At 34.7% G+C, this 17,963-nt stretch overlaps 9 protein-coding genes across 9 annotated transcripts; 5 read left to right on the forward strand and 4 right to left on the reverse strand.

Annotated features, from left to right (window-relative positions):
- Positions 1 to 1,156: 1,156 nt before the first annotated feature.
- Positions 1,157 to 3,202, reverse strand: PPM2 (tRNA methyltransferase PPM2; the record flags this gene model as incomplete). Its single annotated transcript, XM_019182422.1, has 1 exon — positions 1,157 to 3,202. One exon carries the CDS (start codon positions 3,200 to 3,202, stop codon positions 1,157 to 1,159), a length of 2,046 nt encoding a protein of 681 aa, XP_019036378.1.
- Positions 3,203 to 3,529: 327 nt separating this feature from the next.
- FIG4 (phosphatidylinositol-3,5-bisphosphate 5-phosphatase) lies at positions 3,530 to 5,566 on the forward strand (the record flags this gene model as incomplete). The annotated part of the gene is made up of 1 exon (XM_019180571.1): positions 3,530 to 5,566. A coding segment is annotated over one exon (2,037 nt), but the record flags the coding sequence as incomplete, so codon positions are not given.
- A 526-nt stretch (positions 5,567 to 6,092) lies between these two features.
- Positions 6,093 to 6,782, reverse strand: RRP40 (exosome non-catalytic core subunit RRP40; the record flags this gene model as incomplete). The annotated part of the gene is made up of 1 exon (XM_019182370.1): positions 6,093 to 6,782. The coding sequence occupies one exon, from the start codon at positions 6,780 to 6,782 to the stop codon at positions 6,093 to 6,095; it is 690 nt and encodes a 229-aa protein (XP_019036380.1).
- Positions 6,783 to 7,038: 256 nt separating this feature from the next.
- On the forward strand, positions 7,039 to 7,620 carry WICANDRAFT_81395 (uncharacterized protein; the record flags this gene model as incomplete). The annotated part of the gene is made up of 1 exon (XM_019185226.1): positions 7,039 to 7,620. The coding sequence occupies one exon, from the start codon at positions 7,039 to 7,041 to the stop codon at positions 7,618 to 7,620; it is 582 nt and encodes a 193-aa protein (XP_019036381.1).
- Positions 7,621 to 8,032: 412 nt separating this feature from the next.
- Positions 8,033 to 8,572, forward strand: SDH4 (succinate dehydrogenase membrane anchor subunit SDH4; the record flags this gene model as incomplete). The annotated part of the gene is made up of 2 exons (XM_019185993.1): positions 8,033 to 8,105; positions 8,136 to 8,572. The coding sequence occupies 2 exons, from the start codon at positions 8,033 to 8,035 to the stop codon at positions 8,570 to 8,572; spliced, it is 510 nt and encodes a 169-aa protein (XP_019036382.1).
- Positions 8,573 to 8,836: 264 nt separating this feature from the next.
- Positions 8,837 to 9,652, reverse strand: CSN9 (Csn9p; the record flags this gene model as incomplete). Its single annotated transcript, XM_019183910.1, has 3 exons — positions 8,837 to 9,286; positions 9,340 to 9,428; positions 9,481 to 9,652. The coding sequence occupies 3 exons, from the start codon at positions 9,650 to 9,652 to the stop codon at positions 8,837 to 8,839; spliced, it is 711 nt and encodes a 236-aa protein (XP_019036383.1).
- A 171-nt stretch (positions 9,653 to 9,823) lies between these two features.
- NVJ3 (Nvj3p) lies at positions 9,824 to 11,221 on the forward strand (the record flags this gene model as incomplete). Its single annotated transcript, XM_019183911.1, has 1 exon — positions 9,824 to 11,221. One exon carries the CDS (start codon positions 9,824 to 9,826, stop codon positions 11,219 to 11,221), a length of 1,398 nt encoding a protein of 465 aa, XP_019036384.1.
- A 42-nt stretch (positions 11,222 to 11,263) lies between these two features.
- On the reverse strand, positions 11,264 to 12,078 carry PUS5 (pseudouridine synthase PUS5; the record flags this gene model as incomplete). The annotated part of the gene is made up of 3 exons (XM_019182394.1): positions 11,264 to 11,641; positions 11,687 to 11,737; positions 11,791 to 12,078. 3 exons carry the CDS (start codon positions 12,076 to 12,078, stop codon positions 11,264 to 11,266), a joined length of 717 nt encoding a protein of 238 aa, XP_019036385.1.
- Positions 12,079 to 12,368: 290 nt separating this feature from the next.
- On the forward strand, positions 12,369 to 17,430 carry SCC2 (cohesin-loading factor complex subunit SCC2; the record flags this gene model as incomplete). Its single annotated transcript, XM_019184232.1, has 2 exons — positions 12,369 to 12,471; positions 12,528 to 17,430. The coding sequence occupies 2 exons, from the start codon at positions 12,369 to 12,371 to the stop codon at positions 16,961 to 16,963; spliced, it is 4,539 nt and encodes a 1,512-aa protein (XP_019036386.1). The 3' UTR covers positions 16,964 to 17,430.
- Between the last annotated feature and the right edge of the window lie 533 nt (positions 17,431 to 17,963).

Below are 17,963 nucleotides of genomic sequence, written 5' to 3' on the forward strand. Positions count from 1 at the left end.
TCATAAGAAAAATGTCTCTCTGGATAGATGCTTTGATACAAGCTCGTATCACTAGAAAGAATGACAGAACATGTGAAGAAGCTGTTTCAGCTACCAAATACAAGATGAGAAGTATTCAACAAAAGTATGGTTTTAGAGGTGAGTAGAGATGAGCGAGAGGTTCTGAAGGGGTTTAAAGGTTGTGTTGTTGAGATGCTAGGATAGATATATGGTTGAGGACAAATTCAACATCAATAGGGTGTTACAAAGATAAATTATATCCCTCTGTATTATGAAATCTTAAGTTGATTGATGATTTGACGCTTAGAGTCTTTTTTGGAAACCTATTATTTTAAAGAAACCAATTACTAGAAATCTAGTGGTTGTTTCAATTATTGATGAGAAATGTGAATTTGGAAAATGAACTTAATGGAAGTACTTGTATAGTTAGAAAAGATTAGAAATATAAGAACGTTGTCTGTTAAAAAAAAAAAAATTTTTTGTCTCTTGCAACCCGAATAATCATGTATTTAATTTATCTTTGCTTTAAATGTTTTTATTGGCGTGTAAAAAGAGCTCAAAACATCTAGATTTAAATTCTGGAGCTTTCGCGAAATTGAAATGTTAACCAATTTTTCGTGAAAAATCAAAAAAAGCATAAAAGTCGCAAAATTAAAAAAAAATATAGATTGCAGCACCTGAGTTTCGCGTATGGTCTCCCACTACACTACTCGGTCAGGCTCTTAGCAGCTTAACTACAGTTGATCGGACGGGAAACGGTGCTTTCTGCTAGATATGGCCGCAACCGAAAGAGTTTGAGAAATGAAAAAACAAGTTGTGCTGTCAGGATTACGTAAGTCTTACCACGATTTGCTAAAAGAGTCTTGATTATTGGTACAGTAATATGTTATATGTTATAGATTAGGCTAATCTAAGAACTATCTATTATCAATTATTGGAAAAAAAAATACAGATTAAAGGGATCCTTTTAATTTTTAGTAGATTGGGAGGTGTAGGGAGGGTATAACAATCTTACCGAACTATACTAGTGTTTACATTTAAAGCCGAAGCATACTGCACAAAAGATAAAGTTTGAGCAAAAAGAGGGCATTGAAGTGCAAATAGTTTCATTTCTATAGAGGCAATCTATTCAATTATCTAAGTATGGCTTTAAGCTTTAAGTATTCTGCAATTTGAAGGTTGGAACTTTTGACTTTCCAAGAACAAGTATGTCATTCCAGATTGATCCAAAGGAATAACAGACTTCACCACCACCTATGCAGACTAATGAATCCTCATATTTCAATAATTCAAAACCAACAAGAAGTGGTAAACGTTCCCAAACTTCATCTGAGATTTCAACTGCCTTCACCTCTTTCGTTGATAGAATGATTTCAACGATAGTTGTTTCCTGGTTGTGTAACATCATATCACTGACACCACCAATTAATAGTAGAACATCATCTGAAATGAATTGAACTTTAGCCCCATATCTTGAAAGTAGAGGATGTTCAATACAGAAGTCTATATTGATAGTATTTCCTTGGATTTCAAAAACATGCAATGAGTCTGTGATATTGTAGTCTCCATCCATTCCTCCAATGATAACACCTTTAATACCATTGTAAGCAACAGCAGATGAAGTTTTGCTATCGATTTCACCAAGTGTAGTCATAGCTTGCCATTTGTTGTTGTGGAATTTCAAGAATGGTGATGCAGAAAAATTACCACCATATACAAATAAATTGTTTTGATCACTGAATGTCGAGTGTCTAGATCTTGGTTCTGGTAATGGTGGACTTTCTATCCATTTGAACGACCCATCATGTTCTTTCAGTACAGAACATTCTGACAGCGGTCTATTTGGTGCATGTCTCCCACCAACTATTAAATAACTACCATCTTCTAGTTGATCCAAAGAGTGCGCCATCCTAGGCGACAGCTGAGTGTCATCGATTTCCCACGAATTCTCAAGCTTTGAACCAACCATTGTGCTTTTTAGACGTGATATTGAAGCACCCCCATTGAGTAGTATTGTGCCATCTTTTGAAACAGTTGCAGCTGGAAATTTTCTTTCCAAATTTGGAATCCTATCTTGAAGTTTAAAGTCCAAATGGAGTTCAGACTTTTCAGCATTAAATGGTACTTGGATATTTTTATCAAGTAGTGTGAAGTTGGAGTTGGTTGCATGGAGAATGATATAATGTTGAGCGAAATGAATGAATTCTTTCATTTCATCAAATGCTTCAATCTCTTCCACTCTTTTACGAAGATCTTTCGAAAGTGAGTTCCAAAATCCCATTAGATCAGTAGCTTCTGCTGCTGGATAGCCACAGGATTTGAATCTTTCAATCTGTAAAGGAATGGTTGGATATGTTGATACCGAATTTAAAGGGGAGTTCAGTTTGCTGAAATGGAAAAGCATTGTCCTACCAAATCCTTGATATTCACCGGCAGGAAGAAGTTGCTCGAGACATAGAAAATGTGAATCTGGGAGCTTTGAAGTTGCTGAGATCACAGGGTCTGCAAACTTTGGTAACATATAAGCAATTGAAACTTCTGCAATAAAGATTTTTGTGACATTTTCACTATCTAAGTCCAAACTTCTCAATTGTTTCAAGAAAAGATCTATATTCTTAAGATCACAAGACAGAACAGTGTAATTTTTGGTTTTTAGCTCAACACCTTCAATTGAAGATCGTATCCTCTCACCTATGATCTCTTTGAGTTCGTTTGAGTTGTCGATCATCTGTGTTTTAATCTTATTCAAATCAGGATAGTCAACATCAACAAAAGAAAGTTTCCCCAAATGTTTAGAGTTTTCAGGATTTTGAGGATCTAAATATTGGAAAGCTAAAGGATCATACCCAGCACCTAGATTGATGATAACCACCTTTTTCTCTTGTGATAATGCATTTTGGATGATTTTAAATGTTGATTGTTTGATGGATTCCATACGAGTCCAGTAACCTCTATTGATAGTTGGAGATCTTCTTTGGAACTTTTTCACAAAGTGCTTGAAGTACTCAGGCGGTGATTGACCATGAGCAGATTTATTGAGAGCTGATGTGTATAGTTTTTCAACAGATCTTTTCGAAACAATTGAGTAATCATTCGTACCTTGAATCACAATATCAGAAAATTTTTTTCTTCTAAGATCCTTTTCAATCTTTCTCTTTTGCTTTTCAGTGAGTTCAGGTTTAGCCTCTTCGTTCTGAGCCATGTTTGCTTCAATTATTCCACTCAAGACACCTTCAAAATTTGTGAACTAACAGATTTTCAACAGGTTGAATATTTTTCACTTCCTACCACTGGAGGTAAAATTGTCTATGCGATGAGGTCAACACCCGAACACCACAGAAGATAAACATACAGGTCAAAGAGAACGTTACCTTTTGCTTCAACTAGTTTTATGGATTCCCAATTGCATCTGGAACGCATCAAATCAGAATTCCGCCCTGAAGTAATGGAGAAGGGCGCTCAGGAAAATGGGCCTGTCCCAGCAACTGATCAACATTCCAACCTTGTGCTCCTTAATAATTCCACATCTAAATCAAGGAAACTAATACTTCAAAAATACACAATCTATGAAACCAGCACAAGGGTTTACATTGTTGGCAGTAATGGACGGGAGACTATGTTTAGGGTGTTGGAAATAGATCTCACTACATCAAAAGAGGAATTGTCTATTGTTGAGGATAATGTGTTTTTCACAAGAAAGGAAATCATGAATGTTTTGTCTAGGTTGGAAGAAACCAACGCTGAAGGGTTAACCAAGAAATTGACAGGATTTGGATTACTTGGATTCATACGATTTACTGACTGCTACTATCTTTGTGTTGTTACTAAAAGGTCTCCTATCGCAATCCTAGGTGGTCACTATCTTTACCATATTGATGATACACAATTGATCCCTATCTCCAACAACTACAAGAAGCCAGATAATTACAGTGAAGAAGCCAGGTTTCTTGCCACTTTTGCAAATTTAGATCTTTCAAAGACTTTTTATTTCAGTTATACTTATGACCTTACAAATACTTTGCAAAGAAATATACTTCGGGAAAAGAAGAAAGCGTACGGGTTTCCCAATACAGAAAAGTTCCATGACCAATACAATGAAATGTTTATTTGGAACAGTTCTTTATTGAAACCAATTGTTGAAACATATGATAGACTTTATGACTGGTTTCAACCAATTATACATGGCTTTATAGATCAGGCCAACGTGTCAATTTTTGACAAGAAAGTTTACATCACAGTCATTGCAAGGAGATCACATCATTTTGCTGGAGCCAGGTTTTTGAAAAGAGGTGTGAATAATCAAGGTAATGTTGCCAATGAAGTTGAAACTGAACAAATTGTGTCAGACCTATTGACTACAAGTTTCCATGATACTGGATGTGGGTTTTATAATAATCCAAGATACACATCTTATGTCCAACATAGGGGGTCAATACCATTGTTTTGGTCACAAGAAGGTACAAATTTGAAACTTGCAAAACCACCTATTGAAATTGATATCATAGACCCATTTTTCAGCTCTGCTGCACTACATTTTGACGATTTGTTCAAGAGATATGATAGTCCCGTATTGATTCTCAACTTGATCAAGCAAAAAGAAAGAAACCCAAGGGAGACAAAATTGCTTAAAGAATTTGAAGAATGCATCAGGTATTTGAACCAGTTTCTTCCTGAAGAAAGTAAGCTCAAATATACAGCTTGGGATATGAGTAGGGCATCTAAATCAGATGGTCAAGATGTTATTGAATTTTTGGAAACTTATGCTGATGAGACCCTTAAAACAACAAGTTTCTTCCATAATGGGCCAAGTCTTGATACTACTAAGCTACAGCAAGGTATTTGCAGAACCAATTGTATTGATTGTTTGGATAGAACCAATGCTGCACAATTTGTAATTGGTAAGAGGGCACTAGGTTACCAGTTACACGCTCTTGGAATAATTGATGATGTGTTTATAGATTATGATTCAGATGTTGTGAATATATTGACAGAAATGTTTCATGATCATGGTGATACTATTGCCTTACAATATGGTGGTTCTCATTTGGTGAATACTATGGAAACTTATAGAAAGATTAACCAATGGTCCTCACATTCAAGAGATATGATTGAAAGTATCAAAAGATTTTACAGTAATTCTTTTGTTGATGCACAAAGACAAGAGGCAATTAATCTTTTTTTGGGTAACTATGTTTGGGAAAAAGGGAAACCTATGTTATGGGATTTGAATACTGATTATTACTTACATAACATACAATCATTATCAAAACAAAAAAGAAGCTATAGATATTGGTGGACAGAGTCCAATTTGATTAAATTCCGTGATGCATATGATGTCCCAAAAGATGGATTAGTGTTGAAGAAACTAGAGCCATATCAAGGGTTCTTTGATAACTACTGGAATGAATATTACGTTCCAAGAAGGTTGACACTGTTTGAGAAATTATTTGAAATCAATATGAATTCCACGCTAAGGTACATTGCTCCAATTGAAAATTTGGAAGATGCTTTTATTATTTCTCCATTTAAATCTAGAAAACAGACATCAATCAATCACAAGCTTAGAAAAAGTGAAATGAAAAGACTTAAAGATTCAAATCAGAAGGAAGAAGAGGAAAAATATATCAGTTTTGAGGCTTTGGATTATTTGGTGACTTGTCAGCAGCTTTCAGAGCTATCAACCTCATCAAAATACCTTGATGCCGAAGTTGAAAAGGAAAAGAAGAGCATGGGATTAAGTGGATTCACCCCTTTGCAAAGTGCAGCTCCAAGTTTGGATTCAGATGCACAGACTATTGATACTATTAACAGCGTTGAATTATTTGATAATACAGTAAAGGTTGAAGTTAGTCCTCAAAATATCAAGATCTATGAAAATTCATGCCACAAGGATTATACTGAAAGTTTATTAACACCCAGTGATGCTGAAACTAATGAGTATACTAGATTATTACAACCACCATCTGTAAACTCCAAAGATCTTGAGATTTATGAAAGCTTGACAACTTTTGAAACATATTAACGAAGTTATGAAAAAAATAAGTACTACATGAATACAATTATGTGTACATTTTTATTGATTGTAGTTGGAATCATAAACCAAGTTCACTAAAAGCTGAATTAATCACCTTATTGAATTCACCAGAATAAACAAGTTGAGCCTTTTCTATAGATTTGGCTAAAGCCAAAGTATATTTTAAATCATCAGCTTTTATCCATATTTTCCCGTTTAACCCAATGGCAAGTTCAAATTTACATTTTTTGACTAACAAATTCAGTAAAGTATGATTGACATCAAATAATAAACTTCTTGCAAATGATAAACTAACATCAAAAACATAACCACCTTCTAATAAACCAAACCCACCATCTTTACCTGTTGTTGGATCTATACATTCTATCTCCACATCAACCTCAGGGCTTGCATTTGAAACTCTAGCATATATTAGGTTACCGATTTTGAGATTTGGTCTATTTTTCTTTGTAGCATTTGGGAAAGCCATAGCAGATAATGAGACTGGGAATGAAAAGTTCGATAATGAAACTCTGAAATTATCACCAAAAACACCAGTTACCAAACCTATCACATAGTCATTATTTGAAGGTATATAACGTCTTGAATTTGATTCTATATGAAGTGCATTATTTGCTTGTTGAAGTATTCCTGAGTGAACAGGTATTATCTCTTTTGTGATTGGTGTAACGTGGATACCAGGTCCTATAACTAGTTCTTTGCTATCAGATATGGTTAGGTTATCACCTGGAATTATAAGTTGTGACATTTATCGATAATAATTTGACTGAAAAGCTATGAATTGTACTTGCTTTTGGATCTCTTGTAACGTCAAAGCTCTTCGTCTAACAAATTTTTTTGAAAAAAATTCGCGAAATTGGTATTTGCACTCCATCATCAGCAAAAAAAATAAAGTACGCGAAAATTTAAGAATTGATCATTTTGACACATTAAGTTCTTAAAGAGAAACGAGGGAGGAAGGATTAATTGACCTTTTGCTTTCAACTATACTTTATTGAAACAAAATGCCAAACCAATTCGAGACACCCGAGAAATTGAGGGATAGAAGACTTATAAATTCATCGCCCATTCTCAGCAGACATGAAGGTTCACATTCAGACTCAGATTCAGAAGGGGACGGTGTTATTGAACAGATAGAGAAAAGAATGAAGGCAAGAAATGAAAAGTTATACAAGCCAATGTCATCTCCAATACGAGGAGAAAGAAGCAGCAAAGGTGGTTTCCAGTCGAGGTCCCTTGGTGCCAAATATACACTGAGAGGTCGAAATTATATACCATTTAACCAACAAAAAAGGGACGAAAGAAGGGCCAAAATTGCACTAGAGAAAAGGGGTGGGAATGAAGAGATGGAAAGGTTCATCCAAACGCAAGAAGACAGAGCTGGACTGGATAAATTAAATCAAGAGGCCAGTTCTCATATGTTTGATATAGAAGAATTGAATGAAGATGATCCTGACGTTTTGTCCAATTCTAGAGAACCTTCTCAGCAGCCGTTGGATGCTTATGAAAAGGAATTGGAATATATGATAAGAATGGAGCAAGAGGAGCTAGAAATGCTCACTGCAAACTTGAACTTGGATCCATGATCACTTGATTCGGGTTGTTTTAATGACTGTTATGAATAAACGAACATTAGAGAGAGGTAAATGTAGGATGGAGCATTAGTTTAACTGGATGCTTTGAAATATTAGAACTTTTAACTGAGTTGTATGTAAACCACCAAAGATTTAATAATATGGCCTCGGCCTCGCTCGCACACAATAATTCAGCTCCCGGGAGATCCAGGATTTGAGACCGTCTGGTGATCACGTCAGCACCGCGTCAGCAGTGTCATTTTTTTCGATTGTCCGAGTCCCGGCCGATTCACGTCTGCTTTTTTACCAATCAAATTTCCTTCGAAAACAATCATCATCAAAAGCTTCTCCAGATACAACTTTTAACACTTTCACTGATCTGTTAAAGTTATTGAACCAGAGACCATAAATATAGTCAATAAAGATGCTATCACCAATATTCAGACAAGGGATTTCTCCAATAATCAAATCTACAATCTCAAGACAAGCTTCAGCTCGTTATTCAGCTGCTGCGTTCCATACATCAGCTTCAAAGAAATTTGATATCCCATTCTTGAAACAAATCCCACAACCACCAGGTTATATTGTTGGTACAGTCAATGATGCTTATACTGCTCCACATGCTAGTAAATCACACGGTTCTTTACACTGGACCGCTGAAAGAATTATTGCCATTAGTATGGTTCCATTAGCTACTGTTCCATTTGTTACTGGTTCTTTTGCACCAGTCTTGGATGCTACTTTATCCACTTTAATATTGGCACATGCATGGATTGGGTTCCAATCTTGTATCATTGATTATATTCCAAAACGTGTTTATGGTAAGCAACATGATTATGCCATGTATTTATTGACTTTTGGTACTTTTATTGCTGGTTATGGTATTTATTTGATTGAAAGTAAAGATGTTGGTTTAACTGGTTTACTTGGTAAACTTTGGTCAAAACCTGAAGAAAAAAAATAATTAAATAAATTTTAATGAAATCAATTTCTATTGAGATCAGGAAGGTAAATTGAAAAGAAGATATATTTATACTAAATACAACTTACTTATTTATGGGTTTCGGGAAAAATAAGACGTACTATGGGACAAAGACACACAACAAATAATACACACGCGCCTACAATCAACGCGATTACTCACTTACATATTCAGAATAAAAAACATATTTCTTTAATTTCATCCATTCTTGTGCTAGTTTCATTATCATAAAGATGTAGAATTGTATTATTTCCCTTCAATTTTTCTCTTTCTTTTGTTATTCAGGGCTTGTTGCTCCTTAGTTTCTTTTGACTTAGTTGGACTGGAGCCACTGGGTGTTGGTGTTGTTTCTTCTCCAGAGTAAGTGTTATTCAAGGATGTCGTGGTTGTCATTTCTTCCTTTGTGATGGAGCTTTGTACTTCATCAATGTATTTTTGACCTTTTTCAACTTTTGCTCCAAATGACCGTAAGCCTTGGATCAAGTCAGAAACTCGCTTGTTCGATCCATACTTCTTTTCAGTCTCATTATTTAAAAGAACATCTCTTCCTATACTTGAATAAACTTGAACAATACCTTGTTCATTGTATAGTTTAGCATCAATGATTCTGGAGTAAATTGATTCCGTTATCAGTCTTTCAAGCTCAGGCGTTGAATCAATATTTAAAACACTTTTAAGGTAGTTGTAACTGAATTCCTGTGATATTTTGTTAGTAAGTTACTTGACAAGTGATCCCAGATTCTACTCACGTTGTTTATGAGCACCTCAGATATTAGAGTCAATTGAGTAAGTTTGAATAGCGCTGGACTCGATAGTTCGATGAAATCATTTTTGTGGTCTAGTTGTTAGTGGTTAAACACAATGATGATAATTAGAGCATCTATACTCACCATTATAGTCTTTTATGGACCCAAAACTGAATAATTCCAAAGTGTTTTTGATCTTTACATCATCACCTAATACGTCATTAACGCTCTTGTCCAACCTCAATTCGTTGAAACCAAAAGTCGATTTATCACTCAAGGCAGCCAGTATTCTATCATGAACCTCTACTTTAGACATTTTCACCCTAAAAACTCTGATTTCGTTATCTTTTCAAAGTGCTCTGTTTTGGCTTTGATTTTGGCCTCTTTCACAAAATTTATGTCAAATTCGCGAACCCTTTCAAGATTACTGAATAACCGTCAAAGGTAAACAAATAGAGAATTCAACAAAAACATTAGCAGCAAAACAATGTCCAAAGTGGCTCCAAATGACAGGAAAATACCATCAAGACAGCGCATGGTCAAGCTGACCAATCAAAGACCTAATGCTAAAGCTACATTCCAATCACAAAGCTCGTCTACAGAAACAATAGTATCTGAAAAAGATACACCTCCATACCTTCAACAGCTCATAAAAAAGATATTTTATCCAAATTCACAATGTAATGAATACAAAGATGCATTACCAGCACTCACATCATCTTCCGAAGTTGATCTTCAGTTATATTCACTCATTGGTTTACTTTTCAAACTATTTGTTCATAGTTGGTATCAGAGACTCACAGATGATCATGAATTTCTAGATGAAATAGTTGATATAACTGCACATATTACAAGAAATTTAGAAACAAGGCTAAAAAGGGTCGATTTAACTCAATTGTTGCTGGACGATGTACCCTTGATACTTAATGATCACTTGGAAGCTTACAGAAAGATCCACGAGGAGTTGGGTTCTAGATTCTTACCAGATGAGACAATGGATAAAGCTATGGATCATATATATAACCATTTTGCATTAATGGATGATGATGAGACTGTTGAAGCTGATTATTTGAAAGTTTTGTCGAAAAATGTGTTGAAATACCTGCTGCCTCATGATGACTTGAATTCAACATTGGTTGAAGAATTTATGAAAAGTGTGTTGAGTGACTTATTGTTGAAGAATATAATAGAAAAGATTATACAGCCTTATCAGATATTTGAGATAATATCAATTGCATGTGAATTCCTTGTGGATCAAGATGGTGGGAACGAGGTTAAGGAGGATGACAGAAATGGATTCAACAATATTCAAACATTTTTTTCTCAAGTAATAGATTTGGTTTCAAAGACTATATTTGTTAGTGATAAAAAGAGGCCAACATCTGTGAATGTCTATTCTTTAAGCATTTTCTCGTTTCTTAACAATTTATTCCAAATTAATAACACCAGACCTGTTCTATATGCATTTATCAAATCAACAACACCAATTGCCTCACAAGCACCAGTGAATGATTTGCTTAACAACTTGATACAAAACACATTAGTTAAATCCTTGCGAAATGAATCTTTGATTGCTTTAATCATTCAAAAATTGAGAAATAATTTGTTCCCAAGTGATGATGAGATGGGACCTCCAAGAATAGTGCCTGACCTTGAAGAATTTGAGAAAATTAGGAAAACAACAAAAGACAATCTCAAGTCCGTATGTAACAAGTTCAAGCTTTTATCCAACTTGGTTATTGCCAGTGAGTCAGAACTCGATGATACTCTGGATGATTTCTTGACAACTTTTGAAAATAAAAGAATGAACAAAAATTTGATTTACAGGATACTTGATTTGATAGTCATAAAATTAATTCCTGAACTATGTGGTATGCAGTTATGAATAAAGAATGCTTGATGACACTATATACAAATCTGTAACATCTTATTCTATTAGCCTCTCATCAAAATTTTCCAAAATATCATTTATATCCTCATTGAAGTATCCATCTTCATTAACAAAGCCCTTCCATAAATCATCAGCACCTTGCTGGATCGGAATGAAATGTTTGTTAAGTTGGTTCCCAACTCTTGTATAGATGAAACTAGAATGAAGACCAAGTTGTTGATCGTTACCTCTAATTATTGAGCTTCCATATTTTTTATCATTAACAATCGGAAGTGACAAAACTTCAGAGAGATGTTTTCTTATTTGATGTTTTTTACCTGTTTCTAATTGCATAATGATTAATTGAAGATCTTCTCTAATACCTGATTCTGGTCTTATGAATTTAGTAGTGGAAAAAGGACCGTATGGATCATCCTGTGTCCTTATTTCTCCTTTAGTGTGCTCTTCGTTATGATAAACAACATTTTCAATAGGTTTGAACTCCGAAATAGCTCTTGTTATACCAATATACTGATATATAGTTAGTATTAAAATCTCAAAAAATCACGTACACTATAACTTACTCTTCTTTTGAACTTGTATCCTTTGTCTCCCCCACTTCTAAGGTTATTACTGAACATCCGGGCATCGTGTCTTCCTCTTGCTATTAAAAGTCCACCTGTGACTCTCAGATCTAGCCTATGAACTGGTTTAAGATCTGGATATTGATCGATCAATAATGGTACAACTTCATCTTGGGCCCTCGCTTTCAAACTAGCCTTTGAGTGCTGAGAATGAATACCAGCTGGTTTATTCACCACTATATAGTGTGAGTTCTCAAACAAGACAGGCAAGATAGATTTAACACTCATTGGACCTCCCAGCACTTGAAGTTCTTTTCCTTCTGAAACTTTTGACCCAGTTAAAAAAATCTGCCAAAAGGGCCTTGGAAATACTTTTTCCAAAATGGAAATAAAAAACGTCTCTCAAGAAAACATCACCACATCAAAACATTGAACAATAGGCGCCAACAGCTACAAGCCCTATACCAAGCTCACAAATTACCAAGAAAAAGTCATATGGACTAGAATATTGATAGAAAGTGGAAAAAAAATCACAAGTGAAGGTATTGATTGAAACTGGCAGCTTTTCCCATTATAAGATGAATGGTGAATCTAAAGGTGTCAAGTCAGACCAATTCCCAGTGAATTTGCAAGAGGGATTAGGTGTTACACCATTGACATACCTCATTCCAACTCAAGATCGTATGTATGAGTCAAGGCTTCAAGCTCCAAGTTTCTTGTTACTAACGCTTCCAAAGTGGCCGCATTAATCCTGCCCACAAGTTTAACGCCAATAAGTCCAGAGATTAATGAAGAGGAAGGATGTGAATTATATCAAGAAAATGTGAAAGCAGTCTTTGAAAGCAATAGCCCGTCGTATGATTCTGTTAAGCAAAACGTTCTGGAGACTTACAGTTTCAGTCAATGTCTTGAGAATTCGACCCTTTCATTTAGAGGTACTTCTTCTACAATAGAGGATGAAACTACACACGAAACAAAGTCCTTGTTTGATGGATTACATGGTTTAGCTAAAAATGTTATTGATAGTGTGCCTCTGGTTTCTCATAAAAATATTGTCAGCTCAAACAAAGATGCTCCTCAAACCGTTACAACTTCTAGACCAAACCCCAAACGTACAGCATCCACCCTAATTCAGGTTCAAAATGAAGTTGAGATAAAGAAAAGAAAATCTGACATTGGCGTTCAACATTTACAACTTGAAAGCATATCAAACCAAAAATTGACAGATCTTGTTGTTAATAAGATTGGATTAGCTGATGAACAATGTGAATATGAATCATCAGACTTATGGATAGAACTACCCAGTTCAGAACATGTTTTGTCAGATGATGTCTTTGTTGAAGTTGAGCAATATTTACTTAAAGTGAAGGGAACCAGATTGGTGCAGGAGTTTTCCTTTGAGGTTTTGGATAGGCTTAAAAAGCTATCTGTGAGATCTATCAAGTGCTCTGAAAATTTTGATTGGGCTGACGTTGACCTTCAAAGTGATTTTTGGCCATTGAAAATAGCATTAAACAGTCTGAAAGCAGTGACTACTATATTGATTATATACAACTGTCAGAGGAAAGAGAAAAAATTATATCTTGATGAGGATTTGGTTTTGGCTTTAGATTTCATTTACAAATTGACAGAGGATTTAATCTTAAAGCTCACTGTTCAGAGTGATGAGTGGGATAATGAAAACGTTCAGTTGATAATTGGGGTCATGAATTTATTGACCAAGAACTTAGAACTTTTTGGTGATTATATCGCTTCTAATCAAGCTAATGATACTGTTTTGACAAAGCTGGAATACTTGTCATTAATGATCTTCTTTCATGCACCAGAGAAAAACAAATTTACCACAAGTATGCAAAGTTTGAAAACATCTTCAATGAACTTGCTTATTGATTTATTCAGATCCAAGAAGGACCAAAGATCTTTTATTGTCAATGAGGTTCTATCTAATTTTGATAGGCTACCAACTCACAAGACACAATCTAGACAGTTGAAGCTATTCAGAGGGTTGAACATTCAGTTTTTTACAGCCTCAATATTAAACTTTATTCAAAGTTTGAACATAAGAGATATTGAATTGAAAGAAACAATTAAAGAAAAACAGCAACATAATAGGGATGCTGGTTTAGCAGATTTTATTGAAGAAAATAACGAGATGAAAAGAATAACAGAAGAGCTACAGACCGAGAAAAACTCTATATTGTCACTTATCTCCTCTACACTTGTCAACAGAATCATTACTCAGCTCAATGCTAATACAAAACAGTTATTTGAGTTATTCATTCAAGATTTGCTTAATGTTGTGCAGTTCCCGGAATGGTCAGCCTCCGAACAACTTTTAAGTTCATTGACTAACACTTTGGTGTCTAATTCAGAAAATCAACCTTCAATCGTTGAAACTTATTTATTGGAAATAATTGGATTAATAGGATCTACAATGTTGGAACTAAAAGGCCCTAACGACTTACCAGACCTAAGTGTTTCAGATCTAACTGATGAATATTCAATAGTTTCGAGCTATTTGTTGACCTTGAGAGATGCTTTTCCTGTGAAGTTTTCCGGTGACTCCTTTGTTTATGATTGGATATACAAATTATCCTCCAATATCTCATCCAGTACAGAGGAGGATTATGCTAAAGCCAAAGAGAGAGAAACTTATTTGAAATTGTTGTCAAGTTACTATAAGGAGCAATCAAATGGTCTTATCAAAAAAAATGATGGAAGTGCTACAGAGGAAAATGCTACATTGTGCTACAAAAAAATTCTCTTGTCTGGAACATTCATGAAGCTCTACCACAACTTTTTGACTCATTTATTGAGATCAATTGACCATCCCAAGATTAAATCAAGGACAAGGGCAATGAAAAATTTGGCACAACTTATTGATAAAGATTCAAGATTATTGAATCTCCCAATGGTGAAACAATCTTTGTCCAATAGAATTGCTGACCCATCCCCCCTTGTTAGACTTGCAGTTCTTGAAATTTTTGACCAGTATATTTTGAAGAAACCGGAGTTGATTGGTGAATTTTATCAAACATTAATTTTGACAAATGATAAATCTGTCAGCGTCAGAACAAAATCATTAAAAATTGCAAAAAGAATCTTTTTAGAAGCAAGTAACAAAGATATTAAAGTTTTTGCATTAGAGAAAATTTTGAGAAGACTTGAGGATGATGAAGAGAATGTGCTTGATTTAACCAAACAATTATTGATGGAAACCGTGTTTTTGGGTCTTTATGATCAAATTGGAGCATACTCTAAAGATCAAATCAAACAGAGAGATGCTGTCAGCTTTATGATTGATATTTTACTTGATCTTATAAACAAGTCAGAAAAAACTTGGGAACTCTTTGAGAAATATTTAAATGAAGACATTATGAGAAAGACTGATGAGAATAAGAAATTTCACAACAACCTCTTGAGTATATCCAATACTATAGTGGATGTTCTTCTGACATTTGTTGTTGATTATGTTGATACAGAGAAGCAAGATTCAGTGGAGAAAAGCTTAGGTTTATTGTCAATTTTTTCTAAGTGTGAACATCCATTGATTAACCAGGAACAGTTGATGTCACTACAACCTTATTTAACTTCAGAATCTACAGTTTCATCATCTACATCCTATTATACGTTGATCATTTTCAGACACACTCTTGGACGTACCAATTCATACAGAGACCAATTTTTAACAGACTCTCAAACATCATTACTAAGAAGGTTGACAAAGTTTAATACTAGAGAATTAGACGAAGCTATGCCATGCATCTGGATGATTTCAACAATGAAAAAAGATACAACTAAGATTTCTAATGCTGCTGCTTCTTGTTTGACTTTGATTAAACCTAATGTTGATAAGGCTTTGAAGGATGAACTTGATAAATCTGATCCTAAGGTTTTAAGACTAATATATTTGATTGGAAGTTTTGGTAAATACTGTGATTTAGAAGCTAATAGGCAAGTGTTCAAAAATGCCAAAAAGCTTGCCTTGAAAGACAAAGAAAGTGTCTTGAGCTTAATAACTAAGTATCTTTTGATTTTTACAAGAGATTCAGTGAATAGGCAGATAAGAAGAGTCGCTGTGCGAAATATTATTAATGTTTGCTCAAGCCACCCAAAACTTTTCATGAGTTCCCCTGTTTTAAATGTTTTAGATAAAGAATTTACTGGATCTAGCATTGATTTTAAAGAGGTGATGATACAAGGAATTTTTGAGTTTTTAGAAAGAGAAGAGAAGAAGTCATCAAAAAGATCTGGTCATGAAGGAAAAATTTCAAGTGAAGTCAGTCTTGATGTTGATGTGTTCCACGGTAACTCCAAGATGTTTGAAAACGATGGTATTTGTGCATCTCTAGTTCAACGTTATATGGATCCAATTTTGGAAATGTGCACTTATGATGATGGTGAGCATTCATATCTTGCTGTTAAATATCTCAAATTTATTGTTAAACTAGGGTTTGCCAATCCTAGGATTTGTATTCCAACAGTTGTTGCACTTGAAGCTTCTAAAGTTCCCTATGTTAGATCAATGGCACTTGAAATACATAGAGAGTTACATTCAAAGCATGAGTCACTTATCGACTCTAGTTATATTCATGGTTTCAAGCTAGCTGTGAAATACAGAGCTAAACTTTCATCAGGGTTGCTTACTGAGAATCAGCAGTATTTTCAAAAATTTTACAAAGTTATTGAGGAGTCAAAAGCAACAAAAAAGAAAATCTTCAATCAGTTGGTCAAATCCTTTACGTTTAGTATTGATGGTTGCACTGAAGAACAAGCTTTGTTCATGAAAAACTATGTTTTATTTATGGCTAATACAATCCCATGTTGTGAACTGTCAACATTGGAGGAGGTGTTCATATTGGTTGATGGTATTGATGCTGTTTTAGCCAATCAAGGTGTTACGTTATCCAGTAATGTTTCTGTCAAATTGAATCAAACTGATCCAAATTTTGATTGGAAGATTTATGGATATTTAAGTTTGGCTATTTTATCACTATATGAATTGAAAAATTGTTTGATCCAGGCTTACAAGATTCCAGAGGATGGCCAAAGAAATGAGCTGAAGTCTCAGAAAACTAAATTCACTGAGGTTCCCATTAAATTGTTTGATATTTCCCCAGAAGCTGGTTCTTTTAGGGAAATATGTGAAAAATTGGCGACTATTTTACTTTGAAGCGGAAGTTGTTAATTACAGGTTCATGCAACAGGATGTTTTTCCAACTTCGCTAAACCACGAACTAGTAAAAGTGTATATCACATAGAATTTTGAATTATACAAGTTTGCTAATATCGAAAAGAGTGTACGAGTGGGGGCAGAGCATTGAACAAAGAACAAAATTCTATCTCATACATAGTACTTCAAGTAGCTTAACGGTTAATTTCCTGCTTAATTAAGCACTCAAACCATGTTGTTAAAGTTTTTCTGATCTCAACCAGACAAGCTAGTCTTCTAGCTCTCATTATATTTACTTCAAGTTGATTCCATTCGTTGTACTTGAAGCCAAGCATCTAAAAGAGCAATAATTAAGCCATTTAACACACTCAAGAACAATCGAGTAATGTCCATGGAAAGGAGAGTGGGATATCTTGTAATCGATAATTGAACAGGGTTTTAATTTTTTTTTTACAAAAGAATGTGACAATTTTAAGCTATATAGAGCCACAGGGTTTGGATTTATCTCAAAATATTTGATTTCAAAATAATTGCTGTGTAACTACCTGTCTTGTTTGGGCTAGTACTTGAGACCGGATAACCTGAGAAGAACCGGCCAGCGTTATGAAAGTGTCACTGTGGTTCTGAATCCCAACAGCTAGCTCCATCAATGAGGTGGTTTGCATCAGTTATTTCTGGTGTAAAAATTCATTTATGCTTTCAAAGGATACTTAGGCCATGGAAGTGTAGTAGTTGAAGGAGGAGTGTTTTTGTTGGATCATCTGTAATCTGGTATGCAAGTGAAATAATTCGCGAAACCATACAAAGCTACAGCGCGAGAATTTTTTTCTGAGAAGAATCAACATTTCTCATGAGAAGACATTAAAGTGATATATAACTTTTGTGCTTTGAGAGAATATGTTTTATGCAAGCTTAATTCAATGTGCTTTAAAGCGTTCAACCAAAGCTTTTAAGCCTAGAAGGCTAGCTAATAATTCAAACTTACACCCATAAAAGAATT

Source organism: Wickerhamomyces anomalus (assembly GCF_001661255.1).
Source record: "Wickerhamomyces anomalus NRRL Y-366-8 unplaced genomic scaffold WICANscaffold_7, whole genome shotgun sequence".
Taxonomy (NCBI): Eukaryota; Fungi; Ascomycota; class Saccharomycetes; order Phaffomycetales; family Wickerhamomycetaceae; genus Hansenula; species Hansenula anomala.